This window comes from Elephas maximus, chromosome 24 (assembly GCF_024166365.1).
Source record: "Elephas maximus indicus isolate mEleMax1 chromosome 24, mEleMax1 primary haplotype, whole genome shotgun sequence".
In the NCBI taxonomy this organism is placed as follows: Eukaryota; Metazoa; Chordata; class Mammalia; order Proboscidea; family Elephantidae; genus Elephas; species Elephas maximus.
This window is the reverse complement of record NC_064842.1, coordinates 46,565,816-46,585,938: the sequence shown is the minus strand read 5'-3', so window position 1 is coordinate 46,585,938 and position 20,123 is coordinate 46,565,816. Positions and strand designations below refer to the sequence as shown.

The following is a 20,123-nucleotide window of genomic DNA, read 5'->3' as shown; positions in this document are numbered from 1 at the left end:
GGACCATGAAGACTCCTGCCAGGAGTGGAAACAACATGCCTGCATCTCAGTCAGACAAATGTGGGGCTGCTCCATTCCCACTTGTCACACGAGGTCCTGCAGATTTCTGCATGTAAAGAGGCACTCCTACCATGTTCCAAGTCCCTGGTTGAGGCAAGAGCGGTAGCTCCAGATTATTGGTGGACCCACTGCTATCACAAACTACCACTAGATGCTGTGGAGTTGATTCAGACTCATGGTGACCTCAAGTGTGTCAGAGTAGGACTGGCCCATAGGATTTTCTAGGCTAAAAAAAAAAAAAATTTTTTTTTGTTTTTTTTTTAATCTTTATGGGAGCAGATCACCAGGTCTTCCATCTATAGAGCGGCTGGCGTGTTCAAATCGCCAACCTTTCGGTTAGCAGCCAAGCGCTTAACCATTTGCACTACCATGGCTCCCTACAGACAGGACACTGGTGTCCCAACTGGAGACATAGAGGATTTTTGATAGATCAAGATCCTATTAAGACTAAAAATTAATTTAAAGGAAAATTCTTAATAAGCATTAGGAATAAGCCACGGAGGCATCTTGGTAATGAGTATTAAGCTAGCAACTGAAATCTGGTCCCATCACTAACGGCATGGCTTTGGTCAAGGCAAGTCACTTTTCTGTGTCTCAGTTTTCCCATCTGTAAATGAGGTTTATATATGTGAGGATTATAGCTCTGCTATAACCAGCCATGAGAATTTGGGCAGTTGCTTTACCTCCCTGTGTGTCATTTTCCTCATCTATAAAATGAGAGTCTCTACAAAAGAACCCCTACGGTCTACTCCCCGGTTAGTCATATGATCCTATAACAGGAGAAAAAAAATGCGTTGAAACATAAGAATCTTTTTGTAAGAAATGCCCCTAAATGAGTGCAGCTGAAGATTTGGATAATTCATCCAAAGTTTGAGTTTGTTGTAGGAAATGATTTCCTTGCAATCTGTTTTTTTTTTTTTTTTTTTTGAGAACATCTCCATATTCCTATATTAAATAGGAACAAAATTTGGAAAGAGGCCTTCCCTTGCCGGATGGCTGCTGGGTCCAGATGAGCAACAGCAAGAAAGCTTTTTCCAAGGCTTTCTGTACTTCTGGCTGTCTGGTTTGGCTACTGACGGGGCTGGCGCCTTCTACGATCTACATAGCCTCAGGAAAAAGAAAGAGAACCTTCTAGATCACTTCCTCTCATAAGAAACTCTTGGGCATAGGAATAAAAATGGCTGCTGAACCAGTAGAAGAAAGTTGTATCAACTTTGTAGAAATGAAATTTATTGGCAGTAGATTTTTTTTTAGACTTTATACCTGAAAACAATGGAAGCCTCGAATCAGATCACTTCGGCAAGCTTGAACCAACTAAATTTGCCATCATACGAAATTTGAACGACCAAGCTCTCTTCATTGACCACAGAAGTAAACCTGTGTTTGAGGATATGCCTGATTCTGACTGTAAAGATAATGTACCCCAGACCATATTTATAATAACAGTGTATAAAGATAGCCAACCTAGATATCTGGCAGTAACCACCTCTGTGAACTGTATGAAAAGAATTCCTACCATTTCCTGTGAGAACAAAACTATTGACTTTAAGGAAATCACTCCTCCTGAAGATATCAAGGATACACAAAGTGACATCATATTCTTTATGAAAGGTGTTGAAGGACATGAAAAGACACAATTTGAATCTTCATCATACCCAGGATCCTTTCTCGCTTCTGAAAGAGATGCGGACCTTCACAAACTCATTGGGAAAAAGAAGAACCAAATTGGGGATAGTTCTATACTGTTCACTGTAGACCTCCAAGAGCTGGGTGTTGTTACAAGTTGATAGGTTGCTAGTAAAGAATGTCAATTTTAAGAATTGTGCTCTTTAAAAGTCTGTCTATATGAGATCAAACTGACGACAGCAGCTGTTAATGGCGGAGGGACAACTCAGAAAAGGAGGGTGAGAATGGTTGCACAACTTGAAGAATGTAATCAATGTCACTGAATTTCACATATAAAAATTGTTGAATTCGTATATGGTCCACTGTGTTATTCTCAACAATGAAAATAAAATAAATTATATTAAAACATTTTTTTTTTAATCTGGGAAGAGAAGCTGTTGGGATTCTGTAAATGGTCTGTAAGAAGTCCTAAAGAAGTCCAGGACACACATACCTTTAAGCAATTGATCTCTACCTCTCCTCTGACATAGCAGAAGGGAAAACCTCAAGCCCTTAACGCTGATCAGTGCTGGAGAAAGAATCATTCTTTTCTTCTTTTATGATTGTGACGTAAGTAAGCTCGTGTTTGTTGGGAAGGCACATATATAGACATACAATCACCCACAGACACAGAAAAGTCTTAGCATTTTGAATATGACTCAGATATTATGTCATTTACTTTTTTTTTTTTTTTTACCTGGGGGTTATATTAGAACATAGCTGAGCAATGATTCAGAAATCTACTAGGTCTAATTTGTGACTAAATTAGAGTATTCCAGAACCTATGGAGCTTCTATTTCTACACTGGTCTGCCATAGATGATTCAAGTCTTTTTTTTTTTTTTTTTTCTTAATATTTTATTTTGTTTTCTCTGAAGGCTTACACAGCAATTTAGGTTTCCACGCAACAATTTCTATACAAGTTGTTCAGTGACATTAGTTACATCCTTCACGACGTGTGAATATTCTCATTCTTTCTGTTCTGGTTGTTCCATTGCCATTAATCTAGAGATGATTCAAGTCTTTTTTGCTTTCAAATTTCTCTGAGAGAAAAAAACTGCAATACAGACAAACCACTGAGAACTTGAATGGGAAAAAAATTCCCAGGATTGTCTCAACACCTTAAGTTCCTGTCTCCAAGTTTCCCACTTTGATTTGATCATAAATCAATATTTTTCCTCACCTCCTTGGACCAGTGGAGCTAAACCAGTGGCTGCTCACAGTTAAGGGCACCTAGAGTTTAAGTCTACATAGGAATTTCCAACTCACGCTCCAACACAATTCTCTCTTCCTATTATAGTGCACTTTCTCAATGACCTTTTTTTTTTTTTAAGTAAAGTATTTTTAAAATATTGTTTGGGGCAGACACATTAAACTGAAATGCAGTTTTGGATCAGTCAATGCAGTTTCAGACGCTTATCAGTAAGAAAGAGGCCATAGTTAACATAACTCACACAATTGGAGATGATCTCACAATTAATGAGTGTTGAAAGTTGTAATAAACAAGTCTTTTCAAACTAATTATCCTGTGAAGGTCACAATGTGTACTTAAGAATAATTTTTTAAAACTATCCTGATTTTATGCAAATGGTGTGCTTTCCAGTGACAGCAACCAAAACAGATTCCAATAGGGTTGTATCTCAAACCACCTTGAGTAGAAGTGAAGAGAAACTGTTAGAGTGGCTTCATGGATGACAAACACCTGAATACTGAAGATGAATGGAAATAGTTTGAATATAATTAATCACTTCATGAAATATGAATGAACAATACCTCTAAATTACTATATTATTTTTAAAGTTACGTGACTTTAAGTATGTCTGTATAATTAATTTATTAAGTTAAATATAAAGACACATTTGACTACTGCATCTACATTGCTAAATGTTTTCATAATCAAGTTGGCCCAGAACTTTTCTTTTTGGATCTTTCCATTGGGAAATGGGAGACCACCTTATTTGGGGTCACTTTATGTTTGGGCACATTCTAGAGTAAAACAGATTTGCTGAATCTGTATTTGCTGAGGCATGGTAGATGATAAAGGAGACCCGGTGATGCAGCAGTTAAGAGTTCCACTGCTAGCCAGAAGGTCAACAGTTCGAATCCACCAGCTGCTCCTTGGAAACACCATAGGAAAGCTCTACTCTGTCCTATAGGGTGGCTATGAGTCGGAATTGACTTGAGGGCAATGGGTTTTGGCTGGCTGGTAGAAAATGAAAGGCAAGGAGAAGGGATGGAATGAAATCCAATCTTGAAATTACAATCTGCTCCGGGTTCCTTGACAGGTATTGTATTTGTTTTCATGGGTACGTTCTGGGGTTCATCTCAGCCTGGGCAAAATGGCTACTCATCACTTTTCTGGAGTGATGAACAGAGAGTGAAGAAGAACCCCTTCAAACATTCACCACTGAAAACTCAGAAGGCAATACACGAACATTCAGTGCTGGCAGGACAGTTAGTTATAAAAACATCAATTATATTGAACACTTATTGAGTACTTACCAGGCACTGTGCAAAGTGCTTTACATGTAACTATTATGACAACTTATTATCCCCATTTTAGAGATGAAAAAACTGATTAGCAGGTGAAGTAGTTTGCCTAAATCCCACAATTGGCAAGTGATAGAGTTATGACTTGAACCCAGGCAGTCTTACTCCAGAGCCTGTGCTCGTAAGCAAGGTGCTATACCACTTCAACAATTTAAATGATAGATTTACGAGAGAGAATAATCCTTTCCAGGGTTTTTTGGTTTTTTTTCCCTAGTATCCACAGTGCTATCCAAAGCACCTTTCCCATAGCAGGGTATGTGAGAAACTAAGTTAGTGATCCCTAATCATTGATTCTGAGTTCACCATTCTATAAGACTATCTGCCTTGAGCATTGTGCTCTTTTAGGATCTACCTATATGGAATCAACTTGACCACAGAAACTTGAAGATTAGACAGGAAACTTAGGGGGCAGTGAGTTTATGTTTATGGGGGAGGAGCAACTCAGGAACAAAGGGTGAGAATGGTTGCACAACTCAAAGAATATAATCAATGTCACTGAATTGCACATGTAGAAACTGTTGACCTGGTGTATGTCCTGCTGTGTATATTCTCAGCAACAATGAAAATACAATAACTTTTATATATATATATATAATCTATAGATCACAGGGAAAAAAAAAACTCACCTGATGCCTGAATCCAACAGCATCATTTTAGTCCTCATTCTTTGAATATATACACTTGGATATCTAAATACTATTTAGTACTCTCACCTTGTTGAAACTCTTCCTTTGGCCAACAGAAAATTCCTTTCTTGGTTCTGCTACATCCACAGTGCTCACCCATCTTTCTTTCCTTGTTCCTCCATCTCCCTTTTAAGGTGAGGTTTCTTTTACTCTATGTTCCATACAATCTCACCTATGGTCAAGGAAAGAGTCCACATATGGACTCCCAAATTCATTTCAAATTTCTCTTCTAAACTTCAAAAGCATAGCTTCAGCAGCTCACTAAGGCTCTTAGAACTCTCCAATTATATCTCAAATTCAACAGGTTCCCACGGGAACTCACTCGCTCCTCCTTATCCCTGCCCAATCATGCTCCCATATCTAATCCTTCTTTTTTAGTCCTTATTTCCTTTAATGGCATGACTGCCTAACCAATCACACAAACCTCAAGCCCTGGGCCCATCTTGCACTCTTCTTTATTTCTCACAATTCCCCATAATTGATTCATATCCCTAACACACACACTCATTGGATCACCAAATTCTTTCGATTTTACCTTCTTAATGTCTCTGGATTCTGTTTTCCTCTTTGCTGTTTCCACTGTGTGGTGAAAGCCTTCATCATCTCTCATTTGGATTACTGCAATGGCTGTTTGTCTTACTCTCTTTGCTCTGCTCCATCCTTATGAATGACCTTCCTAGAATGCAAAGCTGATCACACCCATATCTGTTTACACACCATCCAAAAGTCTTCTTTGCTTGCAGGGGACCATCCTAACTGCACAGCCAGGCATATAAGGTTCTCCACAACCTGACTTTTGTTTACTTTTTTAGCGTCATTTCTATCTCCTTCTTACACCTTCTCCAGTCATAACCTCCCCATGATCCAGATCCTTGGGGCTACACACCACATCATCTCATGCCAACTGGTGAACTCCTGAAAGAGATCCCTTTTCTTTCTTACTAATCTCTGCTCTAAACTTGCAGTGTTGGCTCAGTTTTTTTAAAAAAGAAATGCGGTTCCAGGCATTTTAACACACTTTAATATCTCATCCTTTCGGCCACTCTAGAGAAGGTTGCACAAGGCTCTTTCATTTAACAGGCGTGGAAGCCAACTTCAATCAAGCTGAGGCCCTTGAATGGTTACTAGTAAGGATGCAGTCGACGAATGAGCCAATATTTAAATGTAGGTCAGGGTGGCTGTAAAGTCTGTGCTGCTTTCATCGAATTCTGAAAGTATCAGCAACTATGTCCAAGATCATAGTTTTACCTGCAAGGGAACAACCATGAAGCAGGGTCGTTGTTTTAGGCTCCCATGCATGAAGCCCGTCAGACCTTCAGATGCAGGTCACTTTGGGATGTGGCAAGTACCATACTTATCGTGTGGCCTCCAGCATATCCCAGCACCCCGTGAATGGAAAAGCTCTCCCCTGACACCAAACTTTCCACACTCTCAGTGAACCCCAGACACCAAATACAGCCCTTTGAGGAGGGTGTCTAATGTCTTAACTGCCTTTCCCAAAGGAAGAGGAAAGTGTGAAAATGAGCCTGAACCCTGCTTCTGACTTAATGGTCTAGATGAAATGCTCAGTATTGGTCCATCTTGATTCTGATTTTATTAAACAATTGATAGCATCCTACAATATTTCTTTTTGCTAGCTAAAGCCCCCCCCCCCAATAACTCCACAATAGCAGAATGGAAAAGGGCTTCAATAACTACCCATCGTATAAAAAAATAAGTACCTCTTTCCATTGTCACTTTCATAATGTTGTCAAAACAAAGCTCTGGTCTAAGAATCTCTGGATCAAGTGCCAGTCCTATCTCTGCCGACAACGACCTGTGTGCCCTGTGGCCTTGAACAAATTCACTTCTATTTTCTCATTTTTTGAATTAATGGATTATAATAGTTGATCCATAGCCAGTCCCTTTGAATTCTAACATTCAGACATTATTCTTACTTTTAGGATGTTTTCACCCTAAGGTTAACTTGTCCTAACCCTACGTGAACCTACCCTAGATGACCATTTCCATACAGGATTTTTAAAATGGTAATCAGGGATGAAGAGCCCTGGTGGCACAATGGTTAAGTGCTTGGCTGTTGAGAGGTCAGTGGTTCAGACCCACCCAGCAGCTCTGCAGGAGAAAAGACCTGGCAATCTGCTTATGTAAAGATTACAATCTAGGAAACCCTATGGGGCAGTTCTACTCTATCACAGGAGGTCACTATGAGTCAGAATCGACTCAACGGCACACAGCAAGCAAGAATGATGGGTTGGAAATTAATTCCAAAACTGTTATAGAAAAAAGACGGGGAGGGGGCTGTACCAGTGCATTAAGTTGTATTTGAGCCTGTGTTTTAATGCACTGATACAGACTGCATGGTAGCAAATGGAATGTCTAACTCCATGTGCATGTGAACATCCTCTCAAGTTTATATACATGTGGGAAAATGACTTTTGACCTTGGACCTACTGAAATGACTATTGAAATGCCACAAGGTGCAGGGAGCAATATAAACATAAAAATCCAGGGTAATTATTCAAACGAGTATCGATAAAACTAAGTGACAAGGAAAACACCTGTTGTGTGTTGTCATTGCTGACACATGCATACAGTATACGGTTGTTAGGATCTCAAAAAGTTTTGTTTACATGAGTGTAAGTTCTCAGGGCATGGCAGCCAGTAGGTAAGATCAAATGAGATATGACATAAGGGCTCAATAAATGCCTGATGAATGGATATTACATGAAAATACAATGAAAAGCAGTGTTAGGCAAAAGTGAAGCACTGTTTAGTATTCAAAGGCTTATTTTCTATTCAATTTATGAAAGGCGGATTCCAGAAGAGTTATTAGAGAGGTTCTTTTTCAATCTTTGTGGCGTTCACAGTCACAGAAAACATTCCCACCAAAATCTCATTAGTAAAAACATACATTGGGAAAAGAATTTATATACCAACACATTGCTGATTAAACAGGAGCACCTTGGTCAAAAAGAAATCAAGAAGGCACATTTCTAACGTAAGGAAAACCCTGGTTTGGAGCAACCTGTTGGTTTCACATTCTAAAAATCAGACTGCTTTATATAATATATACGTGTGTGATATATGATATTAGTCTCATTTTACACCGATTTTAGGAGAAACCCCAGATGGGGCAGGAGGAGGGGCCTCTCAAAAGGTTCTCAGCAAAGTGGAAGCGCCTCAGAGGTGCGTTCAGCCATCACAGTCTGCAGGGAAAGGCAAGTTCCCAGACAGGGCTGAGACGCTCTCCTCCTGGAAGCCGACTCACCTTCCCTCCTGGAGGTGGCCCGGGCTGCAGGCAGGAGCAGCGAGAAGCAGAGGCAGCAGCTCAGCCAGAGCGCAGGCATGGCCGGGGCGCTCCGTCCGCCGCTGCAGGGGTCGCTGCCAGGCGCCTCGAGGCTGTGGTTTCCACTCTGCGCTCTGCTGTGCTTTCCTTTTCCTTGATCAAGTGGTTTTATCGACTCGTCTACCTGACTCAGTCCTGACAGGAAGAGAGCCTGGGTTTCAGGGTGTGACTCACCTGTGAATAAGGAGGACCCAGCCCTCAGGAGGCAGACAAACACAGCACACACAGAGTCCTAAAAGCTCTCACCCACCTGCAGGGCTCCCCCTGGCCACAAGAAGAGCGCACACCTGGCCCAGGCCGAGGGTGTGGTGCGGCGGATGGCCCAGGGATCCTCCTGGAGCAATGTAGCAGATCTCCCGGAGCCTTCATTCTCTCCCGGGGTGGTCCAGGACAGAATTCACAGAGGTAAATAGCAGCCCTACCGTTTCCTCAAACTGGAAGGCCCACTCTCAAGTGCACAAACTCAGAATTAAGCCAGCAGCCCTGGTCAGGGTGAACCTCTCTCTGAAATACAGCAGCCTTACCCTAGCCCACCCTCTGCTAATTCCTCCTTCCCTCTCCATCACCAGGCTGGACCAAGGGCCCCTCTCCAGTCAGGTTAGTAACTTCCTGATCACCTGGGCATGTATCTCATTAACTCACTTGTTGACTGGTTGGCCTCCCTATGAGGACAGGGTCTCACTTTATATCCTAACAACTGGTACAGTATCTGGCTTACAGTTGGTGCTGAATAAATGTTCTGTTGAATTGTTTAAGGAAGAGGTTCACAGATTCCAACTACTTTTACATATTAGGGCAAATTTCTCATGCCCTTCTCTATGGGCCCATTAGAAAATGTTTGTTGAGGCCCACGGAGTGCATCATCCAAGTCCACTGTGTTAGGTGAAGCGAGTAATATCTGTTGGTGGTGGTGTGTGCCATCGAGTTAATTCTGACTCATAGCGACCCTATGTGACAGAGTAAAACTTCCCCGTAGGGCTTCCTAAGCTGTAATCTTTGCCGGAGCAGATTGCCAGGTGTTTTCTCCAGTGGAGCAGCTGGTGGGCTTGAACCACTGACCTTTTGGTTAGCAGCCCAGCACTTAACCATTGCACCACCAGGGCTCCTTGAGTAATATCTAGAAAACTGTAATTCTTGATACATCTTAAATTGTCCCTTCCCTTAAGAAGGCTGGAGACAATAATTTAGAGAGGAGGCTATAAAGGAGAAAACTTTAACTCCTAGTAGAGATTTAGAAAAAATTACCAGAGGTTTAGATATACACAATATATATATACACAATCTTTGCAAAACAACCACGCCCTACTCCTTATTACCAAGGCCTGCAAGTCTCAATAAATAGTTGTTGACTGATTGAATGAATGTTCTGTAGATAGTTCTGTGGATGATAATAACAAGCTAACAAATAACAAACTAGATAATAAAGAATTGTCAAATGGTGTCAGGATTTCAGCTTACGCATTTAATTAAAACCAATGTGCACTGACTAGCCAGGGACGACTTCGTACAGAAAATGGCTTGCAGTGAGCTGGGTGTTTAGGAGTGACACAGATCTAAATAATGCACCGAAGAGCAACAGGGGCAAGGCAGGTAACCACGAACTGATTAAAAGTGAGGAGCAGAAAGGAAACTTCAGTTTTTTCATCCCAAGCTGATTCTCTTCTACTTTCTCCAGAATTCAAACAAATGAACTCATACTGTCTCACAAAACTCATAGCGGCCAATTACTGCTAACATTTCAGTGCACATTAACATTTCAGAGACCAGATATTTAGAATTTTCCCCTCCGGTAGGTAGCTGGAGCAGCATGGAGGCTGAAACCACGTCCTTGAGTACCTTGCTCCTTTCCCTTCTTCCCGTCAGTCTTGTGCAATGTTCAACTGTCCTGCAGGAACAAGAAATAGGACCCTGCAAAACAAAGCCTTGAAGGTACATTTCATTTTAGTGCAGATCACTATAGTTTATTGTATTTCAAAAGTTGGGAGCATATTTTTATCTGCAATCATTTTTGGACAGTGATAATAACAATAGCTAACATATATACAGTACCTACTATTTGTTCATCTTTTATACATATTAATCCTTTAATCTTCAAAACAGGAGCCCTGGGGGCAAAGTGGTTAAGCCCTATGGTTGCTAACCAAGAGGTCGGCAGTTCGAATCTACCAGCTGCTCCTTGGAAACCCTATAGGGCAGTTCTACTCTGTCCTACAGGGTATCTATGAGTCAGGATCAACTCTATGGCAATGGGTTCTTTTTTTTAAGTCTTCAAAACTCTGTGAGTTAGATGTACTTTTAATTTCCCCAATTTGCAAATGGAAAGATGGAGGCATGGATAGGTCAAGCAACATGCTCAAAATCACACTGCTAGTAAGTGAAAAGGCCACAATTCAAATCAGGTAGTCTAGCTCCAGAATCCATGTTGTTAACCACTACGGTGGTAATAAACTCTGTAAGTCAGACTAAAAGGCGCCATAAAAAAGACAAATTCACGGTACTGATTGAATTCAACATACAGTCAAGGGTTGTTTACCAATGGCCTTTACGACCTGACCAGATTGTGGACTATTGATACACATCGATAAAGCCAAGCCACCATGGACTCTGAGCAAATATTTCTGATTTACCTAAGATGGTAGCCCTGAAAGGACCCCAGAAGCTACCTGGACCAGGACTAGCAAAAGGACAGCAGGCCCCAGGGCACCAGGCCAACTAGCAGCTTCTTTTGTGTGAATAGTACAATATCTTTAACCCTTTTTTTTTTTAATGTAAATACCTTTAGGCAGGCATTCCTCTGTATGTCTCAGTTCTTACCTAGTGTCATGGCCTTATCCTGGGCCCCTTCACACATTTATACAAACTCTCCAGCTTGGGCGGAGACCCCCACTTTGTCTTAACCCCTTACTTTGTTCAGGGACAACATCTTTACCTTTTGTTGGTACCCTTTACCAACCTGAGAATTCTCCTCTAGTGAGCTACTGGGGTTAAGAGTGTACTAGTGGTCAAAAGCAAAGACTCTGGAGAAAATTCCTGGGGACAAATCTAGGCTTCACCATTCATCAAGGCAGATTAATTAGTTTTCTCTAGGTCTTGGTTTCTTCAGCTGTAGAATGGGAATAATAAGAGGACATTTGCCTAGTAAGATTGCTGGGAAAATTAAATGAGTCAATGATCTATAAAATGCTCAGAACAGCACCAGACACGTAATATGCCACTATACACGTACATTTATCGTTATGTTGCTTATTGGTCCAGTTGTGAGGATTTTTGTGTTCTTTATGTTGAAGTATAATGCATACTGAAAGCTGTAGTCTTTGATCTTCAGCAGTAAATGCTACAAGTCCTCTCCACTTACAGCAAGCAAGGTTATGTCATCTGATGTTGTTAATGAGCCTTCCTTCAATTCTGATGCCGCATTCTTCATCTAGTCCAGCTTCTCTGATTTTTAGCTCAGCATACAGACTGAATAAGTAAGGTGAAAGGATACAACTCTGACACACACCTTTCCTGATTTTAAACCACACAATATCCCCGTGTTCTGTTCAGATGATTGCCTCTTTGTCTATGTACAGGTTACTCATGAGCACAATTAAGTGTTCTGGAATTCCCATTCTTCACATTGTTATCCATAATTTGTTATGATCTGCACAGTCGAATGCCTTTGCATAGTCAATAAAACGCAGGGAAACATTTTTCTGGTATTCTCTGCTTTCAGCCAGGATCCATCCGACATTAGCAATGATATCCCTGGTTCCATGTCCTCTTCTGACTCCAGTTTGAATTTCTGGCAGTTCCCTGTTGATGTACTACTGCAACCGTTTTTGAATTATCTTCAGCGAAATTTTTCTTGTGCATGATATTAATGATATCGTTTGATAATTTCCACGTTCAGTTGGATCACCTTTCTTTGGAATGGGTACACATACGGATCTCTTCCAGCTGGTTGGCCAGGCAGCTGTCTTCCAAATTTCTTGGCATAGATGAGTGAGCACCTCCAGCACTACTTCCATTTGCTGAAATATCTCAGTTGGTATTCCGTCAATTCCTGGAGACTTGTTTTTCCCCAGCGCCTTCAGTGCAGCTTGGGCCTCTTCCTTCAGTACCATCGGTTCTTGACCATATACTACCTCCTGAAATGGTTGAACATTGATCAATTATTTTTGGTATAGTGACTCTGATTTCTTCCATCTTCTTTTGATGCTTCCTGCATCGTTCAATATTTTGCCCATAGAATCTTTCAAAATTGGAACTTGAGGCTTGAATTTTTTCTTCAGTTCTTTCAGCTTGAGAAATGCTGAGCATGTTCTTCCCATTTCGTTTTCTAAATCCAGGGTTTTCACATTTCTTTACAATACTTTGTCTTTGTGAGCCACCCTTTGAAATATTCTGTTCAGCCCTTTTATATCATCACTTCTTCCGTTCTCTATAGCTACTCTAAGTTCAAGAGCAAGATTCAGAGTCTCTTCTGACATCCATTTTGGTCTTTTCTTTCTTTCCTGTCTTTTTAATGACCTTTTGATTTCTTCATGTATGATGTCATCCCGCAGTGTGTCTGGTATTCAGTCATTAGTGTTATACTCAAGGTCGTACTTTGGCTCCTGTGAACTAGTTTTAATTTTCTTCACATTCAACTTGAACTTGCATATGAGCAATTTCAGTGGGCCTGGCCTTGTTCTGACTGGTGACATTGAGTTTCTCCATTGTCTCTTTCCACAGATATAGTCTATCTGATCCCTATGTATTCCATCCAGAGATATCCACGTGTATAATAGCCATTTGTGATGTTGAAAAAGGTATTTCCAACGAACAGGTTGTTAGTCTTGCAAAATTCTATCATTCAATCTCTGGCATCCTTTCTATCACCAAGGCCATATTTCCCAATTACTAATCTTTCTTAGTTTCCAACTTTCACATTCCAATCACCAGTAATTATCAATGCATCTTGATTGTATGTTTGATCAATTTCGTACTACAAAAGTTGGTAAAGATCTTCAATTTATTATCTTTGGCATTTGAATTACACCTCAATATAAAGAAAACAAAAATCTTCACAACTGGACCAATAAGTGACATCATGATAAATGGACAAAATATTGACGTTGCCAAGGATTTCATTTTACCTGGATCCACAGTCAAAGCCGGTGGAAGGAGCAGTCAAGAAATAAAAAAACATATTCATTGGGCAAATCTGCTGCAAAAGACCTCTTTAAAATGTTAAAAAGCAAAGATGTCACTCTGAGGTCTAAGGTATGCCTGACCCAAGCCTGGTATTTTCAATTGCCTCATATGCATGTGAAAGCTGGATAAAGAATAGGGAAGAAGAATCTATGCCTTTGGATTATAGCATTGGTGAAAAATATTGAATATACCACGGACTGTCAGAAGAACGAACAAATCTGTCTTGGAAGAAGTACAGCCAGAATGTTCCTAGAAACAAGGGTGGCGAGACTTCATCTCAAGTACTTTGGACATGTTATCAGAAGGGACCAGTCCCTGGAGAAGGACATTATGCTTGGTAGAGTAGAGCGCCAGCGAAAAGGAGGATGACCCTCAACAAGATGGATTGACACAGTGCCCGAAACCGTGGGCTCAAGCACAACAATAATTATGAGAATGGCTCAGTGTTTTGTTCTGTTGTATGTAGGGTCACTATGAGTTAGAACCGACCTAACAACACCAAGTAACTGTTAATTATTTGGACATGAACCTGGATTAGGCCAAGAATCCCACAGAAATGTAAAATTATGATTAAACCATCAATTAGTAGAAAGGTTGAAGCAAAATCTCATATGGCACTTGCTAGTAGTTATAACAATGAAAATCTAATTGGTGCTGAAACCCTTTACCGTTGAGTCGATTCCAACTCATAGCGACACTATAGCACAGGGTAAATCTGCCCCATAGGGTTTCCAAGGAGCGGAAATCTGGTGGATTCGAGCTGCCGACCTTTTGGTTAGCAGCTGTAGCTCTTAACCACTACGCCACTAGGTTTTCCAATTGGTGCTGAGTCAGTAATAATATAACAAAGATGATGACAACAATAAAAACAATAATTATAGCTGTACTTGTATGCTGTTGATGTTGTTAGGTACCATTTAGTCGGCTCCATGCTGAAGGCTGTAGTCTTTGAATTTGATACTACTCACACTGGGTTTTTTTTTTCAGCAATAAAAAGGAATGAAAGAGCAATACACACACAATATAGATGAATTTCAAAAGTACTGTGCTAAGTGAAAGAAGCCAGACACAAATCTGTATGATTTCATTTATGCTAAATTCTAGAAAAGGTAAAACTACAGTGAAAGAAAGCAGACCAGTGATTGCCAGGGGTAGGGGATTGACTGCAATGGTGCAAAAGGATATTTTTTGAGATGAAGGAAATATTTTGAAATATTGTGATTGTGGTCAAAACTCATCAAATTGTATACTTAAAACAATCAAATTGTATACAATAAAATACTTTTATAAATTATACTTCACTAAAACTGACCAAAAAAAGAAAAAAAACCTTTAAAAAAAAAAATCTCTGGGCTAATTAAAGTGACATGCTTTTAAATATGCAAGCTAAAACCCACCACTAAAAAAACCACTAGAAAACATCAAATGTCAGCATAAATTGTGACAAAGCCACAGCACGAGTCCAGCTCTAACGTCTCTGCTGGTTCTAATAAGCTCTAAACTCTCATCTGAGGCCTGCAGGCAGAAAAAAAAAAAAAAAAAATACCACCCAGGAATTGCAGAGAGAACCTTCTTCTGGGCACCTGTCTGTTTTGACAATTTACAAAAGGTAAGAGATGGCTTTCTGAAAAGTTTGCTTAGGGGTATGAATTTTAAACTATCACAACTTTTGTGCTAGGAAGTCAGCACTTGGATTTTTCTCTAATCTTCCCCAAAGTTTACCACATTCACCCAAGTGTCATCCCTGGTGTCAGTAAGGATAACATTCTGTGCAAATTCTCTGACCACAGAGCCTGAAAGGGACTGGGGCATTTCCATCGGGCGTGGCCAGGAAGGCTGAGGCTCTGGAAGTCCCCACTGCCCATTGTTTCATTTGCTGCTCAGTAATCACCCTGGGGACTTTTCTTTTTATAAGCCTGTGTAAATCATTTCCGAAAACTGTCAAGTCTCCACCCCCACCCCTCAAATAGGATTACGAGTGACACGTTGACTTTTGCCTTGAGTTCCATCCTTACCTTAGTTAACTTCCAGAAGGAATGCCTGGCATGTCACCCACTTCCAAATTCACTTATGATAAAAACTGAAGCACTAGCTGTTAACATACCAGCAAGCGACAAGGCACTTGGTCTAGATTCCCTCCCCTTTTAAAAACCTCCGCAAAGAGCTCTAATTACGTCAGTATTTGCATAAACATTTTAAATGTAAAGTATCAGGAGGGAAAAAAAAAAAAAGCCCAACTCTCCTTTGTTCTTTATTGGTAAAGGAAAGTGCCCATAAATGGAGATGGTTCAGTGTTTCCTGGATCGTCTGGGTAAATTCCTTCAGGTTGGCCGGACTCCAGAAAACAATGTTCTCTGAAGCAAGACCATGGCTGAAGCGGCAAGCTTCCACTTTATGCTGAAACATGTGGGTTGCCCATAGCTAGTTTCAAGGAACCATAGAGGCCAGACCAGAACTCAAGTAATGCCTTTTACTTATTAAAGGGAAATGAGCCTTTTTCTTTGGCTGGCTGGTGATCCACCTGGGCTGGGGATGTACAGTAGAATCGACAGCTATACACAAAGAACAACTTCATTTGCATCTTTTTTTTTTTTTGGTGTAGCTATTACAGAGAGGGCAGTGTGGTTCAGTGTTAGATTTCTCGCTTTCCATGAGGGAGACCAGGGTTCAGTTCTGGCCAATCCACCTCATGTGCAGCCGACACCCATCTGTCAGTGAAAGCTTGTATGTTATGATGCTGAACAGATTTCAGCGGAGTTTCCAGACTAAGACAGACTAGGAAGAAACGCCTGGTGATCCATTTCCAAACATCAGCCAGGGCAAACCCTATGAATCACTATGGTCCAAGTCACAACTATCATGGGAGTGGTGCAGGACCCGGCAGCATTTCATCCGTTGCGCATTGTCCATGACACCATGGCAGCTAACAACAAAGTTACACACAGAGATACCGAAATCAGTTAGTTATTTAACAGTGTTATAAACGGGGAGAGGGAGGTTAGGAGAAGGACACATGCTTAGAAAAAAAAAAAAATAGAAAAAAAAGCAGAGGGTGAAAGATTGTGAGAGAGGGAAGAGTAGTAGTGGGCGTGTGTCCACTGTGTATGCCCTTAGACTGAAATTTGGTCATCCACTCATCTGTGAAAAATGTGATTAGCAGATTAAACATTACCCATGCTTCCTCCCACTCTAACGCTGGACCATAGATATTCAGATTCCAATGAGAGAGCCTAAGGGGCCCACGCCAGTGAAAATTCTTCTCTGGGTTGTAATGGTGGGGTCAGGGCTACAGCTCCTGCAGGCCTGATAAGATTAAACTCTGACAGAGAGGCGGCCACCTTAGCTCAGAGGTTCCACACGCTTGCCTTTCAGAATGAATAAATGAGTCCAGAAAACAATGTTAGTCAATTGTGGAACTTTAATTATTTGAATTATAAAGCCTAACAAACTCTAAAGCATTTAGAGTTCGATCCTCCACCTTCAGGTAGGAAACTTTGGGTGTAGCGTTAAGTATAATAATAATTTTGACAATTACAATAAGGACGGCTAACCTGTATTGAATATTCTGCGTGTGATCAGTGCTAGAAGCCTTTACGGGGTTATTACAGAGTTCACGCCTCACCTCACCACCCCGCAGTGAAACATGTGCTATTATTATCCTCGTTCTGAGGTTGCTCAGGCTCCCTCACAAATCCATGCCATACCTCTCTCTAGAGTTATTATTCATCTCAATACAGAAACAAATTAAGCCTCTCACTGGATAAACACACCTTTTCCCATTAAAAAAATATATATATTTTTTTAGTTGAATCTTCAAATAAAATATGAACGCTCGAGTCCTTAGAACAAATACCTTATCCTATAATGACTTCTCTCCTGACAACCAGCCATAAATAAGGTTTGGCTCTGAGGGGTGTATCGTCTTTCTCATATTACCTTTGTGATTCTTCAGTGTTCAATGGTTCTGGAGTCCTGTGCAGCATCCTTTCCCATCATACTGTCATGTCTTGCATGGTCTTCTTGGTCTGAGAGCTTAACCCAGGCAGAAAAGCACTTTATATTAAGTAACTTGATTCTTGAACTTCTTGGAATAACTGGACGTTACTTTCGGCAGAGTAGAAAGAATCTGAGTAGTCTGAAAGAACCCAAGAATTTAATAGTTACATCCCTGGGTTCAGTTTTTTCTAGGGCCTGGTTACACAGAAATTCCCAAACATTCCCAGGTGGTTCTTTTGCAGGAAGCCTACAGATTGGATCCAACTTTGGTTAAAGTGGGAGAACTGTTAGCACTGTTTTTAAGAAGAAAATCTAGAGACACTCCTCACTGACCTACAAACTTCTCACAGCCTCAGTATGTCTACTCAGATTAAATTGCAAGGAGAATTAATGCAGTGATTCAGACAATTCACTCCAAAATGACACGTTGCCTCAATTACCTGGCTATTTTAGGTGAATATATCTTAGGCCTGAATTATTGGGACAATTGTTTCAATTCTCTGGTTTGTATGTATGATTACACAGCAAAACAAGAATTGCCTTGGCTATATTTTCTTATCCCAGAGTCCTCTATTAATATAACCCCCAGAAGTAATTTAGAAAATCTCAGCTAAAGCAGAGAATGGCTAGTTGGTTTTACAACAGAATTGGTTATTGGAAATCGAATACATGTTACGTGCCTCAGCTCAACTGAAAATGGATTATACCTACCCTAAAAATTATACACACATAAATATATATAACTTGAGCTCCAGATAGAAAATGTCCTTCTGAATGAAGTTTTTTTTGGGGGGGGTTGGTTTGTTTTGGTTTTTAGGTGTTGATCTTGCACTTACCATTTTCTGTAGACAATGCAGCTCTGTCTTCTGACCCTTCAGGGCCTCATGTATAATCTGTTTTAGGAGCAACTGCCCTGTTATTATCTGCATTCTGATCTTTCCTTTTGGAATTTTCTGTAGAATTCTTTTTCTAATATTTTATTGTGTTTTCAGTGAAGGTTTACACAGCAGTTTAGGTTCCCATTCAACAATTTCTACACAAATTGTTCTCTGACGTTGGTTATATTCTACCCTTCACAATGCTTAAACATTCTCATTATTTCCATTCTGGTTGTTCCATCTCCATTAATCTAGTTTCCCTGCCCCCTATCTTCTTATCTTTGTTTTAAAGTAATCATTGACCATTTGGTCACATATAGGTGATTTTTTTAAGGAGCACAGTACTTACAGGTGATAGTCTTTTTTTTTTTTTTTTTTTTTTTTTTGAGCCAACTTGTTATTTAGCTACAAGGTGACCTCAGGATTTCATTTCTGTCCAAGGTTTGAAGAGTATCTCAGGGCATTAGACTTGGGGAGTCCTCTAGTCTCAACCAGTCCATCAGGTCTGAGTTTTTTGTTTTGTTTAGGAATTTGACCTTCTGTTCTCACACTTTTCTCCCATTCTATCAGGGCCCATCTATCGTGGCCCTGATCAGAATTCTTAATAATGTCACAAATAAATGTATATTAATAAAAATTCATTTAGAATCAGATCAGAACCAAATTTTATCTGACCAGTCAACCACGATATTGATTTTTCCTCTGCAACACAGACAGAGCTGGAAGAGCGATAACATATGACACGCCACGCTGATTCAGATCAATGTGCCCTAATGCAGGACTGGGCTGTATCAGACAGGAACACCAGCAGATGTTTTGGGGGTGTACTGCTTCCACGACACTAACCATAATGTTTAGGAATATAGTCCCAAATACCCAGAGAGTTCCTTTTTAACATATGAGCTAAAATTTAACCAACTCTTTCTTTAAAATATCTGTATTTTCTAGAAGTTTTTTGATCTGCTATATAAAGCTTACTTTCTTTTATGTTATTAAAAGAACTTCTTTGTGGTCCTTGGATCTAGTTCTTTAGGATTTGTTGTACAAGAGTATAGCTCACCATTTCCAAATCCCTTATGACTTTACCTAAAAAAACCAAATCCATTTCCGTCAAGTCGATTCCAACTCATAGCGACCCTATAGGGCAAAGTAGAACTATCCCATAGGGTTTCCAAGGAGTGCCTGGTGGATTCGAACTGCCAACCTTTTGGTTAGCAGCTGTATCCCTTAACCACTACACCACCAGGGTTTCTGTAAATGTAAGCTTTATATTTCCTTTTCCTTTCTGGCTAAGAAATTCTACTTTTAGTCTTTTCTAATATCCTGTCCTAGTGATGATTGGGAGCCCTGGTGGTACAGTGGTTAAGAGCTACGGCGTGCTACCACTGCTAACCAGAAGGTGGGCAGTTCAAGTCTGCCAGACTCTCCTTGGAAACCCTATGGGACAGTTCTTCTCTGTCCTTTCGGGTCACTATGAGTCAGAATCGACTCAGCAGCAAGTGATGATTTTGGTCACTTAGGATATTCCCAGGTTTTACCACTTGTGTCCTGAACATAAGGCCGCATGTAACAAGAGGAAAGAAAACTTTTCCCTAATGAGTCTCCCCAGAAGGCAATTTTTTTTTTCCAGGAAGAGGCACATTTTTCTAATTTGCACAAAAGTGCCCATTGAGCTGGCCCTGACCCTGCCCCTATGGCCATGAACAGGAAATGAGGACCAAAGGATCACTCTGCAAGACTTCTTGATAATTCAGACCCCATCATT

The 20,123-nt window shown here is 40.5% G+C and overlaps 1 protein-coding gene and 1 pseudogene across 4 annotated transcripts in view; one reads left to right on the top strand and one right to left on the bottom strand.

Annotated features, from left to right (window-relative positions):
• Positions 1 to 17,496, bottom strand: part of LAMC2 (laminin subunit gamma 2) — a 78,816-nt gene extending 61,320 nt beyond the window's left edge. Inside the window, exons 1-2 of one of the 4 annotated variants that reach the window (XM_049868099.1) lie at positions 17,421 to 17,496; positions 8,229 to 10,191 (exon numbers count right to left, since the gene is read on the bottom strand). In XM_049868099.1, the coding sequence (XP_049724056.1) occupies positions 8,229 to 8,307 (79 nt within the window). In that variant the 5' untranslated portion in view covers positions 8,308 to 10,191; positions 17,421 to 17,496. Of the gene's footprint in view, positions 1 to 8,228; positions 15,649 to 17,420 lie in introns of those variants that run through there. The other 3 variants (XM_049868097.1, XM_049868098.1, XM_049868100.1) reach the window with 3 other exon arrangements.
• LOC126066665 (interleukin-18-like) lies at positions 1,238 to 1,847 on the top strand (annotated as a pseudogene).
• Positions 17,497 to 20,123: the final 2,627 nt, after the last annotated feature.